General features: G+C 38.6%; 1 protein-coding gene across 2 annotated transcripts in view; it reads left to right on the plus strand.

Annotated features, from left to right (window-relative positions):
• Nucleotides 1–19,337, plus strand: part of CPED1 (cadherin like and PC-esterase domain containing 1) — a 141,151-nt gene extending 121,814 nt beyond the window's left edge. For both annotated transcript variants that reach the window (XM_064702711.1, XM_064702710.1), the window contains exons 18-23: nt 314–450; nt 10,195–10,415; nt 10,677–10,778; nt 10,984–11,071; nt 12,750–12,896; nt 16,470–19,337. In XM_064702711.1, the coding sequence (XP_064558781.1) occupies nt 314–450; nt 10,195–10,415; nt 10,677–10,778; nt 10,984–11,071; nt 12,750–12,896; nt 16,470–16,697 (923 nt within the window). In that variant the 3' untranslated portion in view covers nt 16,698–19,337. The remainder of the gene's footprint in view (nt 1–313; nt 451–10,194; nt 10,416–10,676; nt 10,779–10,983; nt 11,072–12,749; nt 12,897–16,469) is intronic.
• The last annotated feature ends 132 nt before the right edge of the window (nt 19,338–19,469 follow it).

The following is a 19,469-nucleotide window of genomic DNA, read 5'->3' on the forward strand; positions in this document are numbered from 1 at the left end:
AAAGGACAAGTTGCTACAAGAAAGACAACATGGAGTGAGAAATGAACACACAAATGCCTGTCAAATTTGAGCATTTGCAGCTCTTTCAGGAAAAGGAAAAGACTCCCACCCTAACTAAATGAAAAGGGCATAACACAGTGACAGGAAATAATCTCTTCAAAGGATTGGAGGGCATTTAATTTAGGGGAAACTCCCTTATGAGGGTTTTTTTACTCATACATGAGTAAAATATGCAAAAATGTCTTGCTTCCTGTGTAATAAAACCACTCAGAAGAATCCAGAGGAGGTGCTGACATTCACTGCTGTTTTCCAGGGCAGTGGATTGTCCCCTGCCTGAGCTGCTCTGACAACAGGACCTGTGACTGGAGAGCAATAACGTGGCAGCCCCACGGCTGCCGACACTCTGTGCTGGCCAAGCCCGAGCTTCAGCGCTGCGTGGAGGGCAGAAAGGTAGGTACCAGCCTTTGCATTCTCATCCATTCTTATTTGCCTGGGTATTTGGTGTCCTGAAGCTTTCAGGATTGATATGTGACAAAAATCCCTTTTTAGCTAGAGAGATATTTGGGTGTGAAAATTTCACAGGGATGAAAACCAACCTTAGTCCATAATTTAGCCTCATATGCAGACACAGTTTGCTGCTGTTTCACAGAGGATCTTAGGTCACACCACTGGAGTTCCAAGACCTATGGTGTGTGTGATTACCAGTCAGACCTGCAGTGAGTACACAAGGACAGAAAATGGAGGATATATTTGCATTGTTGTCACAGTTTTGTCTCACATGCAAGTTGGTTTTCTTCTGCTACATACCTAATGCATGGCATTGCTTGTGCACACTAATCTTACCAAGTCTTCTTGCACATTCTTTTCTTTTAGTGAAGCTTCTAAAGTGATTGCTTGGAAATACAAGGTCTCCTTAATAAGCATGCTATGACTGTTATACTGTTGAGAGAGAGCTCTGATCTGAGGCTCAGGTACCTTACTGAGGATACAAGTATCCAGAAAGTAAGTAATTAATTATTATAAAGCTCTTTAAAGTGTATTGCCTAGATAAGAAAATAGTTACTAAAAGTGGCATTTTGATAAAATCCAAGAGCATATAGACAAATACAAACCAGTAGTCTTTCAATTAACATTTTCTCCTTAATTTCTGAAAAATTTCTTGCCCCGCACAAGGTACTTTATTGTCATTTTGCTTTATTTCTACCTGTGGTTTTCTCTGTTACTATAGAGCTGCGAGTTACTCCTAGAATATTTTTCTAAAACAATATTGTTTTTTATGACAGAGGAGAAGCTCAATCTGTTCCTCATGAACAAAACAAGCTTTTCTAGATTAACCACAGAAAAAAAAATATTCAAGAATTTAATTGCTTTGCTTTGGTCCTTAATTTCCATGGACATCAGGCTGCTTTGACAAGCATCCACCCTTTGGTTAGGCAATGGAATGACAGCAGAGGAACAATATGCCACTATGGAAGTGGATTGCCAGGGTATTGCTGAGAGGATTTGCTGACATTTCCACATCCCAAATCTGACCACTCATATTCATGAGTGTCAAAAGCAGGACAGCATTTGTAAAGGGTTTATTAAAATCAAGTCAATGAAATGAGTGTCTGTGAAGCTTAATTTCTTAATTCAAATTTCATTATGTTCTAACTCTCTAAGGTCACTGATCTATTATAGTGTCAGATGACGGCCAGATCCTAAGTGAGCTACATTAACACCTTGAGAAAAATCTCTGTAACTAATAGCACCTGTTTCCCATTCTGCATCTTTTACAGAAGTCTCCTGACACTGTCTGATAACCTTTGCTGCTCTGCAGAAATATGCTGAATTACCTCTGTTACCTTTGCACAGATGTATATTGAATTGGTTTATTCTTTTAAAGTCATCACTCTAAAGCATGTTCCCCTTTTGATATATTTCTCCTATCTCTTTCTCTCAGATGTTATTTTTGTCATAACTTTGTATGTGTGATTTTAGTTTTGTCTGAAATTTTGCAATAGCATTTTTGCTTCCTTTGCCAAATGAACAGATGTGGAGCCTAGATCAACTCCTTTGTGTCAATACAACTCAAAAACTAAGAGAGGCTTTCTTTCTACCTAAGACAGGTGAAATAAAAATGGTTCCCTTCTGGGCAGAATCTTCCTGATTCTGCCTTTGATAAGTCAGACTTTGGAATTACTTCACACTGCCCAAGCGATGTAGTAGAAAAAGATTTTTTTTCATTTGCTCACTGAAAAAGACTTTGTGTTATATAAGTTTAAGCAACCTGGACCTTTTATAAAGGAGCTATTGAGCAGTAGGAAGATAGAATTCTTGTGAACAAATACATGTTAATTTTAAAAGAAATTTTCATAACCATCTATAAATATTTATATATTCTCAATTGTGATTTTAGTTTTGATTTATTATATACCTTGTCTCTAAGTACTACTGAGATCACTGATGTCTCAAACTGAAGATATCATAGTTTCCGTAATAAAATAGGCAGAAGGTTTCAATGCTGGAAACAAAAGCAGATGTTAAAAAAAACATGAGTGCCAAATGAAAGGGCAAAAATCATTAGCCCAAGTAAGGACATTGGGGTGATCTGGAATGATGTTTGATTTACATTGTTTGTTGAAATTAGCTAAGAACAACAGAACTCATTCATGTGTCCACTCAAAATGGGCTCAACTAACCCCTGTGCCTCTTTATTCAGGAATTTTGAATATTCAGCTTGTATAGCTTTGGTCTCTGGAGTTAGAAATCCTTTACACAGGACGTCTTTGCCTTTTGCATAGACAGAGGAATTGAGTGCACCCTCAGCAAGCTGCTGACAGCACCAAGCTGTGTGGTACAGTAGACTTGCTGAAGGGAAGGGATGCCACCCAGAGGGACCCTGACAGGCTTGAGAGGGGGCCTCTGTGAACCTCATGAAGTTCAACAAGGCCAAGTGCAAGGTCCTGCACCTGTGTTGGGGCAATCCAATCACAAATACAGGCTGGGCAGAGAATGGACTGAAAGCAGCCCTGGTGAGAAGGGATGTTTGTGGACAAAAAGCGCAACACAATAGTGTGCACTCACAGCCCTGAAAGCCAGCTGTGCCCTGGGCTGCATCAGAAGCAGTGTGGGCAGCAGGCTGAAGGGATTTTCACCCTCTGCTCTGCTGAGACCCTGCCTGGAGTCCTGTGCCCAGCTCTGGGGTCCTCAGCAAAAAAGAAAAATGCTGACTGTTGGAATGAGTGCAGAGGAGGGCCCATGAGGCCCCCCTGGGCTGGGGCACCTCTCCTATGAGGACAGACTCTGAGAGTTGGAGCTGTTTAGTCTGGGGTAGAGAAGGCTCTGGAGAGACTTTAGAGGAGCCTTCCAGTATCTGAAAGGAATCTAGTAGAGAGACAGAGAGGGACCTTTTTACAAGGGCTAGTAGTGATAGGGCAAGGGGGAGTGGCCTTGAGCTGAAAGAGGGTAGGTTTAGATATCAGGAAGAAATCCTTTACTCTAAGGATTGGGAGGCTCTGGCAGAGGCTGCCCAGAGAAGCTGTGAACTTTCCATCCTCACATCCAGGCTGGATGGGGTTCTGAGCAACCTGGACTACTGGAAGGTTTCCTGCACATATCAGGGAATTGGAACAAGATGATCTTTAAGGTCCCTTCCAACCCAAACCATTCCATGATTCTATGATCATGCTAGGACACAAACAGCATAAGTCTGTGATTACATCTTTTAATTTAAATTGGAGGTGTTAATCTCTATGCCATTGTCAGATTCAACTTTGTTATCTGGAGGCTATTTCCATGTGCTTCTCTATTAGTTTTAGAAGGGAGAAAAAAAAGATGAAAAAATGCCTACTTATATTTTTACTTTTTATGAATGTGAAGGGAAACATGCAACAATTAACCAGTGCTATGCTGTGTTCCTGACTTGTGTTCACTTCAGCAAGTGATGAATTAAGATGTAAAGTGGATGCTCTTTTTCACTGAATGCAGAATATGGAAGATCAAGTGTGTCTTTGAGTGCAACCTTTCTATTTTTCTTGTGTTTCATAGAACAATGGTAAAAGGCAGCAGATATCTCTTGATCACTAATTTCTTGTATTCATTTGTCACTATTTCTGAAATATATTTGTGGTCACCCAAACAGACCACTTCTTTCCTACCTGCATCATAATTAAGCCTTCAAAAATGCTTTCTAATTTAATTTCTAACTCCAGGCCACTTTTATTTATTATATTAAAATTTATTTGTTTTTCAAAGCTCATCTGAGCTTTATAATCTTTCTCTGTAACCAAAATCCGTTTCCCTGGCTATGAGTTCCAATTGATTTCACATCATCATTAACTGCTATTTTAGATTGTGTGCATGTAAGACTGTTTGAACTAAGTTGTTTCTGTGTGTTTTGGTTTAACCTGGCAGGCAGCTGAAGACCACGCAGCCATTCACTCACTTGCCCACAGGGATAAGAGAGACAATCAGAAAACAGATAAAACATGTGTGTTTAGAAAAAGACAGCTTTAGTAGAATGGAAGAGGAAGGGAAAATAGTAGTAGTAGTAATAATAATAATAATTATGCAAAGTAATACAAGTGCAATTTCTCAACACCCACTGACTGATGCCCATCTCATCCCATCCCAGGGCACAGCTGCTGCCCCCCAATCAATTCCCCCCAGTTTTAATGTTTAGGATGATGCCATATGGCTTGAAATATCTCTTTGGCCAGTTGGGGTCAACTGTCCTGGCTGTGTCTGCTCCCAGCTTCCCGTGCCACTCTCCTCTCTGGCAGGGAAGAATGAGAAGCTGAGAAGTCCCTGACTCAGTGTGAGTGCTGCCCAGCAACAGCAAAACCCTCAGTGTGTTATCAACATTATTCTTATCATGAATCCAAACCACAGCACTGTACCAGCTACCAGGAAGAAAATTAATTCTATCCCACCCAAAACCAGGACATTTGATTTCATAAAAACATAAGACCACCTGTAGTGAAACAATAACAGTCAAGCTGATGGTGACATGAGAAAATATGTGCATGAACAGAAACAGTTTAATGAGGCCTTTTTTTGCTTTATGATGTGTTAGCAAGAATAGTCAGTCATATGCTTGTATTTCATACATAGTAAACAGGAAAATGTCGAAGTGCTGAGGTTAAGGTTGTTCTGGCTGAGTAGATTTTCTTTCAGTCCACTTTTAATATCAGCAGTCTTTTTTCTCTTCCACTTTAAGGGTAATGAGATGCTGACTGTCTCATTCTTAGGGAATTCCATATACATGTCCTAATTGAATCAAATAAATTGTTCTTCATAATAAAATATTAAACATCATAATAAAATATTATATCTGTATTATGTTGGCTTAACAAAATTCTCTGTAGGTGCAATTAATGACTTTTTACTGTAAGACATATACAAATCTATTAAGATAATGCTTTGATTTTTGTACAAGATTGATTTTGTACTTTGAAAAATGGGTTCTAACAGGTTACTGTTTATCCAATTAGCAGTATATAGAAAGCTGGTCTCAATAGCTGAAGGGATATATATTTTGCTTATCATTGAGAAAAACTAACCAGAGTTTAGTCTTATAATAAAATACCATTGAGTCATGTGTAATTAAGAACAGGAAATATGAAAAGGCAATATTTGCTGAAGTACTTAAAATTCAGCTGTTAAAACAGGAATTTTAACTTATGATTTCTTAATAATATTTTAGAGTTAAGTAGTGTTTTGAACTTAGAGGTGTTTAAATTTCCCAAGTGTGGTTAATTTTTAATGATAGGTCTGGTTAAGAAGTGAATTCCACTATGCTTACACAATCTTTCAAAGCCTTTAAGCTATAATGGAATTTTTCACACGAAATATTTGCAACAAGACAGTGAAAACATCTGTCTGTGTGGAAGTGTTGTTCTTTGTATGGTAAAATTATAACCTTATGTTTGATCATTTAGTCATCCTGCAGACAACTGCCCCATCAACTTGAACAGTACATGACTTGTGCCAGACTTGTAAAAAGAGAGAGATGGCTTACTCTACACACCTAAACCATCATGTTCCTCATTATTATCATAGAGATAAATACAGAACCATCCCTGGAGCCTTTTGTTCAAAACATATTGAATAATACGTGGGACATGTAACTACAATGAGTTCATCTAAATGTATAGAAATAAATCTGGTTTTAGTTACCATACGTTCAATTACATTGAGAGATTATTTTAATTCATGAGAACTCTTGGGTTAGTTGAAGGACATAGGTTTTCTTCGTCAGGCTAAATACCACTTATTTTAACCTTTGAGTCTTCCAAGTATTTGCTAAAAATGAAGCTGACTTGCAAAAGGTGGACTTTGAAAGATGCTTTCTGATGGCCTGCATACCATAACAAAATGTATTTGGCCAGCTCTGCCCAAGGGCAGTTTGAAAAGAAGGTAGGATTACCTACAGATTTCCTCTTTGTTCACTTCAATTTTTTTTTTCTTTTGAGGAGAAGAAAAAGAAGAATTTGGGTTTTTTTCCAGGATTTTCACATCTCACATCATGGTTGAACCAATGGTTAGAAGCAGATGGTTGGATACAGACCAAATCTTAATGAATGGATGCAGTGTGAATGCAGATGTGCTGATCATGTGCTAAGCATCCACCAGCCTGGGGTGCATCAAATTAAAAGAACTCCACACCTATCTTTCTATCTGAGATCTTCTTTAGACTTATGAGAGAGCATTCCCTTCAAAATCCCAGCACACAGTCTCCAGAGGATGACTGCAGACTTTAGAGTCTATCTCAGAGCTAGAGGGCAGGGACCATGGGTTTCACATACTGCAGTCCTAGTTTTCATACCTTTCCAAAAAACTGTCATTTCACCATGGAAGACAGAGTTAAACAAATTTACCTGATGCCAGTGATACCGTCCTGATATGGCTCATACCTACTTGAACAATCAAAGACGTCATGACTGTAAGCTAATCTGGTTACTCTAATTGACTGACATCTTTAAGGATGACCTCTGCTTTTGACCTGTCTTTCTGTACACCTACAAGTCCACTTTGGCTCATTTCTTTCTTTCTTTCCCACTTGCAGCAAGCCTTGACTATTCTCTTAGCAGACCTGTGTCTAAAAGTCTAGGTTAATTTCCCTAGTGGTACAACCTGTATTTTACCCGGTGTGGTATTGGTGTCTTTCTCATTCCTGATTTGGAAATAGGCTGAGTGCAGCCTCATCAGTCTTGTGATGGTATTTGAAGAAGTATGTCAGGGCCTTAACAGCTGTCTGTTTCATCTAGTTCCAAAGGAATCTGCTCTGACTCCTATTTCATATTCAGGACAATGAACAACAGTACAGGACAACAACAGTAATATGCTATGGCCCACCTGATATTTTGATATGGTGCCCAGCATCGCGGCATTTCCAGACTAGAGTTGCCCCTTTAAGACATGATCTTAAGTTTCTTCTGGTAGGGGTTTACTAAATGACTGCGCATAGTGCTCTTCCATCTCCAGACCTGGCCAGAAGGTACCCAGGGCAGACTTGAAAATTAATTCATGGGTCCATTGTTTATGCCTATGTAGGTATAGGAAAATTGCAAAGCCCTAAAATGCTAAATCATGTAATAGTGTGGATTGGGATGTGTGTATGTGTTTTGCTCTAATTTTGACATAACAAAAAAAATAAAAAGGGAAAGAGATCTTAATCTCTGATGCTCTGCAGTGTTTGAGACTTAGGAAATTTTTGGCATAACTCTTCACATCTCACCTACTAGTGAATGCACAATGTTGGCAAAAAAGACAGATGTGCATCCTGTTAATTGACACTGGCCATGGTTCTTTTCTTCTTTTTTTTTTTTTCCCCATGGAAGTTGTCCTGCTATTTTAAATCAGTAGTAGGTGGGATTAGATCAAGATAGTTAGGATAAAACAGTTATGAGAATTCTAGTCACACTAGAATGAGATAAAAATGTCCTGTCTACCAATTTTGTGTAATTAATAGCTGAATATGCTTCTTTGCAATTCCCATGTGCTGTGATAACCAAATGGTGTCATATGCTATTAGAAGTAGAAGAGAAACAGTCTTGTATGTTCTACCAACTGCTGTATGTGTGTAACTTGGTAGGGCCTGTTTGTTATTCTGCTAATGATGTGTTGGGTTTTTACAGAAATGTTCTCACCCACATTACAAGCTCATGATGTCCTTGCCTGCAAGTATCTGAGAACTGCTGTTTAAATAGATATGTATCAAGATACTCCAGTGATGGGCTTATGAAATGGAGATTAAATTGTCATGGATATAGGCAGGCTGGAGAATCAAGAGATTTTGCAACCTAAAAGAATTGTTGCTTAAAACCTCAAGTTAACCTACTTTAGAATTAGGACATATTTTAAGCATGGACTGTCTTTCTAATTGTAAATAATTTTATGCATGTATGTGTCTGTCAGAGAGGGAAAGAGGATATCCAACCAGTCCTTCCAAGGATCCTTGTCTTCTGTGAGTCATGTTATGCTTGATTTAAAGAGGTTTCTTCTGACACGATGTGAAAAGCTGTAAATCCCCATGTGTGTGAGAGCAATGCTTGTGCAATACAAACATGAACAGCAGCTGTTTAAGAATTTCCTCTATGAAGAGGCTTTGAGAGGTCCAGGACAGGAGTTAGAAGAGCCTCTATGAGTTCACTGCTAGTTTTAATTTGTTTGCTACCACACATAATCTATCAAGGGCTTCTCTGCAGCCCACAATGGGCACAGCATGGGAAGTTGTAGGCATTGTCCTGCCTGTTCTTGGCCCTAACATCAGATGAGGGTAGGCTCATCTGAAATTCCTTCTCTTCTGTGGGAAGTATCACTGGTACACTCTTCCTTATTTTTAATCGCAATAAGTTAATACTGGGAAGTGGAATCAGTTTTCAAAACTGTGACATTCCTGAAGGGAATGGATAGATAGAAGTGTTAGATGTGTGTAGTCTCAAATGTCTGTACCACATAAAATCTCTAAAAAAACCTTTAGAAATATATCCTTAAATGTGTCATCTTGTGCAGTCTCAATTTTATTTGCATAATCAAATATTCAAGGTGGAAGTGGTAAAACATCAAACTCCAAATCAAATTAAGAAATGAAACAACAAAATGCCAACTTGCAGGATGCCGACTGAGTGCCAGAGGAGGTAGGAGAAGCTGAGTACTTCTGTGCAGAGAACAGGGCTGTTACTGTGTCATGGCTCTGTGGGGTTTCTTAATCCCAGTTTTACATATTTACTCCTCATTGTGGATTTCTGTCTGAGCTGATTGGGGTAATTGATTCTGCACACAATTTCATTGGCAAACCACAGTGAACCTGGATTCTCCTACTCTTTGGACTTGTCTTCTATTACCTATTTCATCAGAAGGAAATGCTGGTCCTATCCACTCAAAATGGGGCAATAGCATTAAAAATAATTTCCCACAACACTTTAGGTTCTTTGGTCTCCTGATACAGAGATGTTTGTTTTTTCAGAGAATCTACAGAATGAGTAGGAGGAAACCCAAATTTGATTTTATTCATTTGCAAGTTCAGGGTAGCTGAGCAGAGACTGCTATACTTAACATACATTTGTCAGGATTTCTAACTCCCTTCAGGCCATGAAGCTTTCTGGTGGTCACATCACACATGACAGGACTCTATTCAGATTGTCCTCCACCCCAATAACATCCTTTTCTTTTCCCTTTGAACCTGCAGAAGGACCATCTCTCTACAAATAAGGCAGCAGCTGCATCCTGCATGGGATGTGTGGGTGTAGGGGTGTGTGTGTGCTACTTTGGTGCAAATTCTAATTAATCCCATTTATAGAAGACCAGTACTCGCTGTGCAGGAGCAAACCACATGAAAAACTGTAGGAAAAAAATCAGGAAGCTGCAAGCAATCATGAGAGCAATTGTGTACTAGCAATTAGAAGTAAATATAAGCAAAAGAAATTATCACCAAGGAAGAAAGATGCAGGGCTAATTTTGCAGCTATAGCCATCTATAACCTGTACTTTTTGTATTTAATATACGTAATTCGGCTTTTTATTAATCAAATCTCAGAGATTTTGCTAAAGGACAAATTTAATATTAAGATGCCAGGGTAGTGGCTGTTCACAAAGATATTTCTAGAACATTACAAGAAGCATTTAAAAACCTCCCAACAAGCTGTATTCTTTTCCTTGCTTTTGGTTTGTGTACTGTACAGCTTCTAAGTCATACCTTTTCCATCTGAAGATTCTTTTTATAGGTGACTCAACTAACAGAGGGATGATGTATTATCTAATTGAAAGAGTGAATAAGACTCTTCAGGAATGGCAGAAGACTCATGATGTTAAATGTTATCACAATATCAATGAGGGGAAAACATTTATCAGTTACTCCTACTACCCCCAGTTCTGGATGAATGCAAACCAGAGACCGACTTTTGAAAAAGCACTGGAACAGCTGCTGCAGAGGTACTGCAAAAACTCTGTATCACCCTTGTTTGCATTATTGTTCTATTCACAAATGTGTTTAACACATTTTACAATTAAAGTCAGTAGACAGTAAAACATAAGGTGCACAGATCATATTGTGTGGTTAAAAAATAGCTGAAAATTACATCAGGCCTCTGATCAGGGTGCCAGATACAGTTCAGTGAAATGCAAAGCAATGTAGTTAAAATGTTTGCCATCTGTTTAAAGCAACATGTGATGTTTTTCTTTTCTGGGTTTCAGATCACGTCCCCTGGAGAACACAGACCAGACTGTATTAATTGTAGGTGGTGTTCAGTGGCTTAATTCCAATCACCTGCAAATTATCCAAAAGGTGTTGAGCAGGTAATGCTATGTACTTGGTGTTATTCCAGTTTTTGATATCGTAAATTATGAGAAACAAAAAAAAAATTAAATACAAACTTTTGTTTTTTTGATAGGCATGTATTTAAGTGACTTTGAAAAAAAATAAAACATGCATTGTTTTTTGATGTGTGTCTTAAGTAAAAAGTGTGTCCTTTTTTTTTTTTTTTTTTAATTTGCAAAACAGGGAAAATCTATCAAATATCCTGGTAATTGTCAAATCCATAGGGATGGGCTTTCACCTTCCAGTGGATGGAATCCATTCTCTGTCACAGGTAAGCTGCAGTACATTTTGAGTGCAGTTTCATGGAAGACTCATCATTTCATTGTTAATTTTGCTGTCTGGTCAAAATATGCTATGTCTGCTGAGCACATTCTAAGTGGATCAAAGGAAGATTAATGTTTGTATTTGCTCATACTGCTTGATAGGGATTCAAACCAATTTCCTTATTTAATGGATTCCGCTGCAATCAGAGAGCCATTTGAGAACCCATGCTTGGTCAGCTGTCCCAAGAACCAGAAGAAGGTCCAATATGAATCCTGCTGCCAAAACGGAGAGATCATTCTGGGGATAAGCAGATTGCTCCTCATACTACATTGCACACAGGCCCTCCCCAGGCTTCCTCCATGGTTACTGCTGGATCCAATTCACTTGCCTGGCTTGCACAACTCAATAAATCTATCTTAACCCACCTGTGAAGCCAGAACATTACAGAGCAGCTGGAATGTACCAGTGAATCCAGGCTGTTATTTGCATGTTAATGAGATGTTACACTCAGTTTAAATCATACCCAAGACTCTCAGAGTAACAAATGTGCTCATTTCAATGCACTGTGCAACTCACTCAATTCACTATTTTTATTTACCACTTGGACAGTGATTCTCTATTGAACACACACAAAATGCATGGATGAGAAGCACTGGAAGGCAGAACAGAGTAAATGATGCCTCCCAGTGCTGTGTGTCATGTTCCAGCTATTTCCAGGTGTTGAAAAGAGAAAATTACTGCCTCTCACAGATTCCATACAGCACTCCTTGAGCACTGGGGACTAGTGCCCGCATCTCCTTGCAACCATGACACACTGCTGTATTCAGCGTGTGACTTCCTGCTTCCCTCACCCTTCTCTTTGCTACAGAGCCTGCCCTGTTAATACTGCCTATCTGCCTTGTCTCTACTGAAGGTGTTCTTATTGATTCAAACAATTTTCCTAACTTATCTGGAGGACCTAAATAGAATAAAGTAAGGAAATTATTGTCATCAACATGAAGAAACATTTTCATAGCTCCCATCAGAGTTTCCATCAAAGTTCAATCCTAGGATAGAGAGCTTCAATCCAGGGTATATGAGGCAAGGATAGAGTATTAAAGGCTTCCTAAGAATTTTTCTTTTTCTTCTTCATTAAATTTACAAAACTCCAGAAATCAGCTACAGTGCATAACCAACATTCTTTTCCCTTTCAACACTGGAATCATGTGCCAAATTACCCATGTGGTTTGTATGCTCCAGGCTTCAGGATTACCAAAAGGGACCCCTATAGTCCTTTTTAAGCAACTGCCTCAATGAATTTGATTTGAAGCTGAATTTTTCTTTAAAGGAGCATTTTCACCATTTGTTACAGACAAACTTTATAATTGGAATTTTTTTCTGAATTACACCTCTTATTAGCAAAGTACATGTTAAAAACGACTACCCAAGAATTATATTTTAAACAATCATGAAATCTTCCTATAAAGGAAGCTGCACATCTACTGAAAAGTAATTATAGTTTCTGAAAAAAACCCTACATCAGTCTTGGAGTAGTAGCTTTTTTCGAGAGTGAATTTATAGTAATTCATGTCTGTAGTATAATGTAATTGCTCATTCAAAATGCAGTTTTGCTATTTTTTCCATGATGCAATAACCTTTAAACAGTCTTTCTGACAAGACATTGCAACGTTTTATCTGGAATGCAGGCAGAAGTGCAAAACTTGTGGAATGAAAACTTGATTATTCTGGATACAGCAAAAAATTTGGGCTATGAAGTGGTTGACACCTTTGTCATCACCATGGGACGCTACAAAGAATTCCTGCAGGGGAAGTGTGGCTGCCATTTCCATGAGGTAATAGTTTACGCTTATATCATTCCCAGGTATTTAAGATATTTTAACTGTTAGATCTTAGAAACAAGAAGGTACATGGTGAGGTCAGCGTCCATCACTCAAAGTTAGGCCTGGATACAAATTGTGGGGAAAGCAGTTTGCATGGTGGCACTTGTCCATCATTGCTCACCTTGGGTGAGGGGTGGGGTGCAAGGCCACCCAAGGACGTGCTGAACTGCTGGAATGGGGAAATAAAAATGAACAAACATACCCTTCTGCAAAGGTAACTCACATAAAAGGATGTTGTACAGTTTCCTGGTTCTTGTATTATTTGTTACCTGTTATATATCTCTGCTGCTTCTGCATGGAAGTTTCTCTTTTTACTCAGTCTCATGGGTTTTTGACTGATGCATTCCTAACTGAACAACAGCACACTCACTTCAAACCATAAGTACAATTAAAATGGAGCTTAAAATTGAAGAACCAATCTTACTACTATATATCTCTTTTCCTATGTCTGAGAAAAAATAATCTGCAATAGTTACAGTGATACACTGTACAAACAGAAGTGTAGACTGATTGTTCTCCCTCACACCGGTAGTCCTGCTTTCTTGACTGAAATCTATAGAATTTTTTGGGAGTGTTATCAGACCCACATGAGCTCATGTGCCTAACATCAACCACACAGCTGGTTTCCACCTCAGGCTCCACAGCAGCTCACATGTTTTCAGGCCAGTGCCATGGCCTCTGTCCTGCTCTGGGGCCAGCATCAGCAGGTGTGGTTAGTTAACCATTCCTCTAATCCACACTTGAGAGGCACAAACATAGCTCAGTCCAAATGAAGCTGGAAAAGAGGGAGTAAGTCCCAGAGTAGATATTTATGTGATTGATAAATAGTCCCATGGAGCAAATGCTTATTTCCCTCCTTTTTACCCAGACAGTTTTACTGACCCTTTTTTATCTAGAGCCCAGATGCTGATGTTTTTGTGGGTCATTGCTGATGTTTGCCATTTCCACAGGTCTTGTGAGTGAAATAGAGAGCTTCAAAATTAAATATTTCAAATGCTTTGTATGGAACTCTGTGGAGAAAACAGCAGGGTGTGATCAGTCATCAGCATTTTTCATGAACTGCTCCATCATTTTGTATGAGCTCATGTGCAGATTTGGTCTTGCTTCTCTGCTGAAGGAATCTCAACAGAGTATGTGTTTCTGGGGAGGATAAGGAGAGAATCTGGCTCACAGAGCTGTTATTAATGAGGCTTGAGAAGTGATTGTGCCTGAAAGAGCCATAGATATGCCCAATAGAATCCATCATGCATCAAAAACCAGACTTGATCTTTGAGGAAAGCAAAAATAAAGTCCTTGAGTTCTTTTTATACTTCATTAGTTTTAATAGTTTTGTCATCAGCTTATTTCTGCATCCTGGCAAGTGGAGTTTCATTAGGTGCTGAAGCAGTTTGCACCAGGAAAATGACATTTTGCCCCCAAGAACAGAGCCAAGAACACTGTGTGAAACTTTCCATGTTTTCTGAGACCAGATGAGATAGATTAAATTTTGTGCTTTGTACTTTCACTTTCTTTCTCTTAAAAACTGACATTCCTGAAGTATCAGAAGATGACACCTCTGTGTAAATGACATCTGAGCTAAACATGGCTGTGCAGGAATGCAGGACTGTCCATTCTGTGCAGTCAGAAAACAAGAACTGAAATGCTTTCAGCAGTTCTCATTTAGCTCCCACTAACTGGCTAAGAGAAAGCTGTTTCCTTGGAATGGCCTGAAAATTTGAGTTCCCACCAACCCATTTCAGAGGGTCTCAGGTGACCCTGATAGCACAGAAATCTCCATCTATGTAGACTTGCTCAGGTTTCTAAGGGATCTGGATTTTCAAAGGGATTATACTGAGCTGGGACAAAATATCTTGCATAACCCTGGCACTTACTGCCCAACATAATTCTAGTTCTATGCACACATGAGAACTTGATTTTTATATACCTCATTCTTTGGAAATGCTTATGGACATTGGTCAGCACTATACAAATATTACAGAAGCTATTTTAAATTTCAGATTGATTTCCAGTTTTAATGGCAGTGAAATAATAATCACTACACAGAAATTAGCAACCCTGGGATTTTTGTATCTTAATAGGTGGCTGGCTGTTGGTGGCTGGGTGAATATTAGATTGCATTCCTGGGAGATTATGCCTAACAGGAATGCAGTTTGGGTGATTGGTTCAAGGTGGCATCATTTTGAAATAATTGCAAGATCTAAGGCACTAATTTAGAAAAATGAACCTACAGTAATTGCATGAAAATAAATAATAGCCCTTGGCTTAGCTGTATGAAATTGATCAGAGGATATATTAATTTTCTACATGGATAATTCCTGGTCTGTTTTCAGTTCTGCAGCTCCCTCAAAATCTCTCTGCTCAGTCTTTCAAGCCTTTGCACTTGTTATTTCTTCACTCACACCTAATTTTGTATGATTTATTTCACTGCATATGAGTGTTGATTCTGATTGTTCAGTGACAGTAAATATATATTATATTTATATTTTTATAATGTATATAAATATACATTATATTTTTAAAAGCTAACATGCTTCAGCATAAATATGTGCATTAATAAATGAATTCTGCATTTTCAAGTGTCTGCTGTGACTGACACAGCAGGAAAACTGATAGGCATCAGACCTATTAAATCAGCATACATATACTATTTTAAAAATAAATTGACCACCTTTTATGCATTCTCTGGGTTTTCCACTGCGTGGGCTGAGTTCTCTGTCCTACATATGTGCAAGGTTCTGTCTCTCTCAAAGCTGCTTCATTATTCAGTGACTGAGTATTCACGGAGACAAGACCATCAGCATTTCACTGGAGATCACTCCCCAGTCGTTAAACTCTTGACAGCCGTACCTTTCACTTTCTCTCTTGTTAGTCCCATGAACACAGTTTTATTCCATACAAGCTAAACATGCTAATCCCAGAGCTTTATACATATTTCAGGGGCCAAGGTGAAGTATTCTTCAACACTAAGTTACTGAATCGTGTTGTGGTTCTGTCCCTGTGGAGTCCTGGGGAGAGGGATGTGAATTGCTCCATAACTCCCTTCTTGTAGAAATGACACACGAGGGTTTTCATCTCAATGTGAGGCTGGGCCAGGCTTGCATCAGGATGTCAGTATGAGGGATTCTCACAGGGCTTATGGCTCAGACACATCATATGTGCCTCAAGTGCTTGGTATCAGACCAAGATTTAAACCTTTCTACAACTTGGAGCAGTCATGAGTTTTGTTTTGGGTAAATTGTCTCTGATGAAAGCAACAGAGTCTAATAAACAAAGGCATTACAAATTCAAATGACTGAGTATAATGGCCTATGAATGTAGATTTAAAAAATTAAGATCTTGCTCTTTAGTTAGTTTACAACATAACAAATTTGCCATTAAAACAATGTTTATGAGCAACTTGCACCTCAAAGTAAGAGTATCAGGACCTGCTTCATGGACAACTGCCTCAGCATTTCTGCACACAGCTGTGTGTCTGTCTTTCTAGGTGCAGGCACAAAGCACTCACATGTGTCATTTCTTTTGCAGGTGGTGAAATCCAATCCCTCTGAAGAAAGGCCACACATAACAATGACGTTATCGGGGCACTATACGCTGGGGAAATATTTCGGCAGTCAAAGCGCAGCATCACAACTGCAGGAGTATGCAACAAATTCTCAGTCCCCCTATCATGTCCGAGGTCCAATAAATCAAGTTTATTCTGAAATCCTTCTCAGCAGGCTCTGTGCACGTAAGAGGGAGTTTGTCAGCACATAGCCTCTCTTGGATGTAGCACGGAGACTAGAGAAGTGCCACTGCCTGAGGGACAATTGAAGGAGCACGGTGGATTAAGATATGCTTCCTCAACTGACTGCATACACACAAAGAGAGTTTGGGACATGTGGTATTTTCCCAAAAACCTTGTGAAATTAAGATATGCCCTGGTGACTCTTTTGTGTGAAAGTGGAAGATGGAGGGTTGCAAAGGAGAGAAGAGGGGAAGTTACTTGAACTGTTGCCAAAGACTAGAACAGCTGTACTTCAAGCAAGTGTGTATTATTGATAGCAAAAAGAGACCTATATATTCACTTGAACATTTGGAAACGGCTGCTTTAGGTCTTCAGCACTATCTACTTTTCTATTTATAGAAACACTGTAATATTTGAATGTATTTAGAAACTGACTACATTCCGTTTGAAAGAGTTTTATTTTATGTGGAGAGTTTTCACTTCCATATTATACATTTTCTGTTTAGAAACTTGGTTTATAGAATCTGAAAATGTCTATTAGCATTTTACTGGTGATGCTGAGTTTTGAACTCTAGTGTTTTTAGTAAAAACACATCTCTTTGTATTTTAGATGAACAGATATCTACTCTATTTTTTTGCATGTTCTGAAGCTAATAGGGAGATAGATTAGCTATACTTGAGACTGATTGAAACTGTCTCAATGTAACATGTAAATATAGTGAATTTGTTAACATTAATTTATTTATGGTCCCAGTTTAGGAGAGTGTCCATATGCAGGAAGAATGCTTAGATAAGTGCTTCAGTGTCTACCTTGGCCTGAAAGCCAATCAAGTATTCTTCCTGCAGAGAAGTGCCATTTCTTTAATGATTTTTTTATAAAATGCTTGCCAATGTGTGCAGCCAGTACTGCAAAGATAACAAAAACCCCCCTTTCAAGCACACATAAGATTTTCAGGATCTGGTAATTTATCAATCACAGGAAGCATGTGATGTGATGGCAGCAGAATATACTGCCAGCATCGCTTGCTTGGCACAGCTAGCCAGTTTCAGTTCAGTCCTTCTCTGAACTGCAGCTTTATGCTGTAGCCCAGCTACATCCCCAGTGTTTGCAGAATTTCTGTGGGTGACACCCCGGGGAGAAGCTGTGTGTTGGTCCCCTCCATAGTGCTGGCAGCCCTCTCATTCACAGCTGTGGTACCCAATGGGAAACCGTGCACAGCCCAGGATTAGCAGCTGGGTGACAGGTTAGTGGCAACCCACAGGACTGCTGTCCCTAAAAATTATCCACTTATGGATTTTTATTCATCCAGTCACACAGCAGGCAATCAAGGCACCACTCTGCCACTATGGTGTTTTAACCAGGTAGGTGCAAGTCTAACAAAGGATCTGCTGAGTTCTGTGTCATGCTTCCCTGCCACAATTTTACATATAATCCTCCCCTAGCATCTTCTTTGGGAAAGGAAGCCACAAAAAATTTCAGGGAATAAACAAAGGACAGGGCTGCCCTGTGTAGAATTAGGGCTAGCAAGTCATGACACAACATTTAGTATTTGCCTAAGATCCTGTATCTATCCACAGTTTGTGTGCCCAGCTGTAGTTTTGTGAATTTGTGCTTCTTCAGGTAAGATATGTAGTTATAATAGGAAATTGTCATCCAATATGGAGTTTGGCATCCTAGGTGATAGAGAATATCCTCCAAAATGGGATCTTGCATACCTAATTTAATACCTTTCACTATATTGAAAAAGCTCCAAACTTACATAATGACAAAATTAGTGAAAATGGTGTGATTATATCTGTTTCTGTATAACATGCTGCTGATTTCTTACAGTAAATATCCCCAAATTTCAATGTAAGGTTTTCCCTGGCATGGAAATCTATGTAAAAGATGGGTCAGGAGCTGTGCATAAATACTGAAAATATCAATATTTGGTTTTCAGCAATATGATTATCTAAAGAAAATAATTGTATGCAAAAGATGTAATATATTCTCTTGGGTGTGGAAATCCAGAGCTTTACAACCTAAAAGCTGAAGGATAGAATATCATCATTAATGTTAGTAGATGCAAAATGCAGCCAGATGTCTTTGGTATTAAGATGATCGATGATAGGTATATTACAGTTCTGCTTCTGATAAGATTTTTTTGTAGCTCATTTAAATCCACATGCTGTTACTGTTATTGTTCTGTACACAAATGTTTTTAAGCCATTAACTAGGCTTTTATGGGGTTTTTTTAGCTAAAATCTATTGCTGAAGCATCAGCTTAGTGATGAAAAGAAAAGAGCTGACTTTGTTATACTCTAGTGGATATCAGTGAATGTGCAATTCATCAGTTCTGGTTTCACCACAAAATGGTTTACATGTGCTGTACACCCAGATGTCTTAATGCTTTCCAAATCTTGATATTTTTCAAATGTATTAAGTGTATATTTACCTGTGTGTTTTGTATTTTTTACATGTCTATGTACATTAATATGTCTGTACAAAGTCATTGGTACAATTTGCAAATTGATCTTTATTTAAATGAGTTGTTTGAATAAGCTGTTTCCAACACTGTGTATGATCCACATAGTCTTAGGAATAAACAAAGGATAGTAAGCTACATTTTTGTTATTTAACTTTAAAATATATCTAGTATCTCTATCTATGGGAAAGGTGGGAGTTGAGATTCACATGCAAGGATTGCTTGCTCATATGCATTAAAATTTATAGATTAAGACAATAAAAGGATTACTGTGTTTGAATTCCAGTGAGAGCACATGTTGCTGTCTACAGTTTACTATACAATTATTATATCTGC

This window comes from Zonotrichia leucophrys, chromosome 1A (genome assembly GCF_028769735.1).
Source record: "Zonotrichia leucophrys gambelii isolate GWCS_2022_RI chromosome 1A, RI_Zleu_2.0, whole genome shotgun sequence".
Lineage (NCBI taxonomy): Eukaryota > Metazoa > Chordata > Aves > Passeriformes > Passerellidae > Zonotrichia > Zonotrichia leucophrys.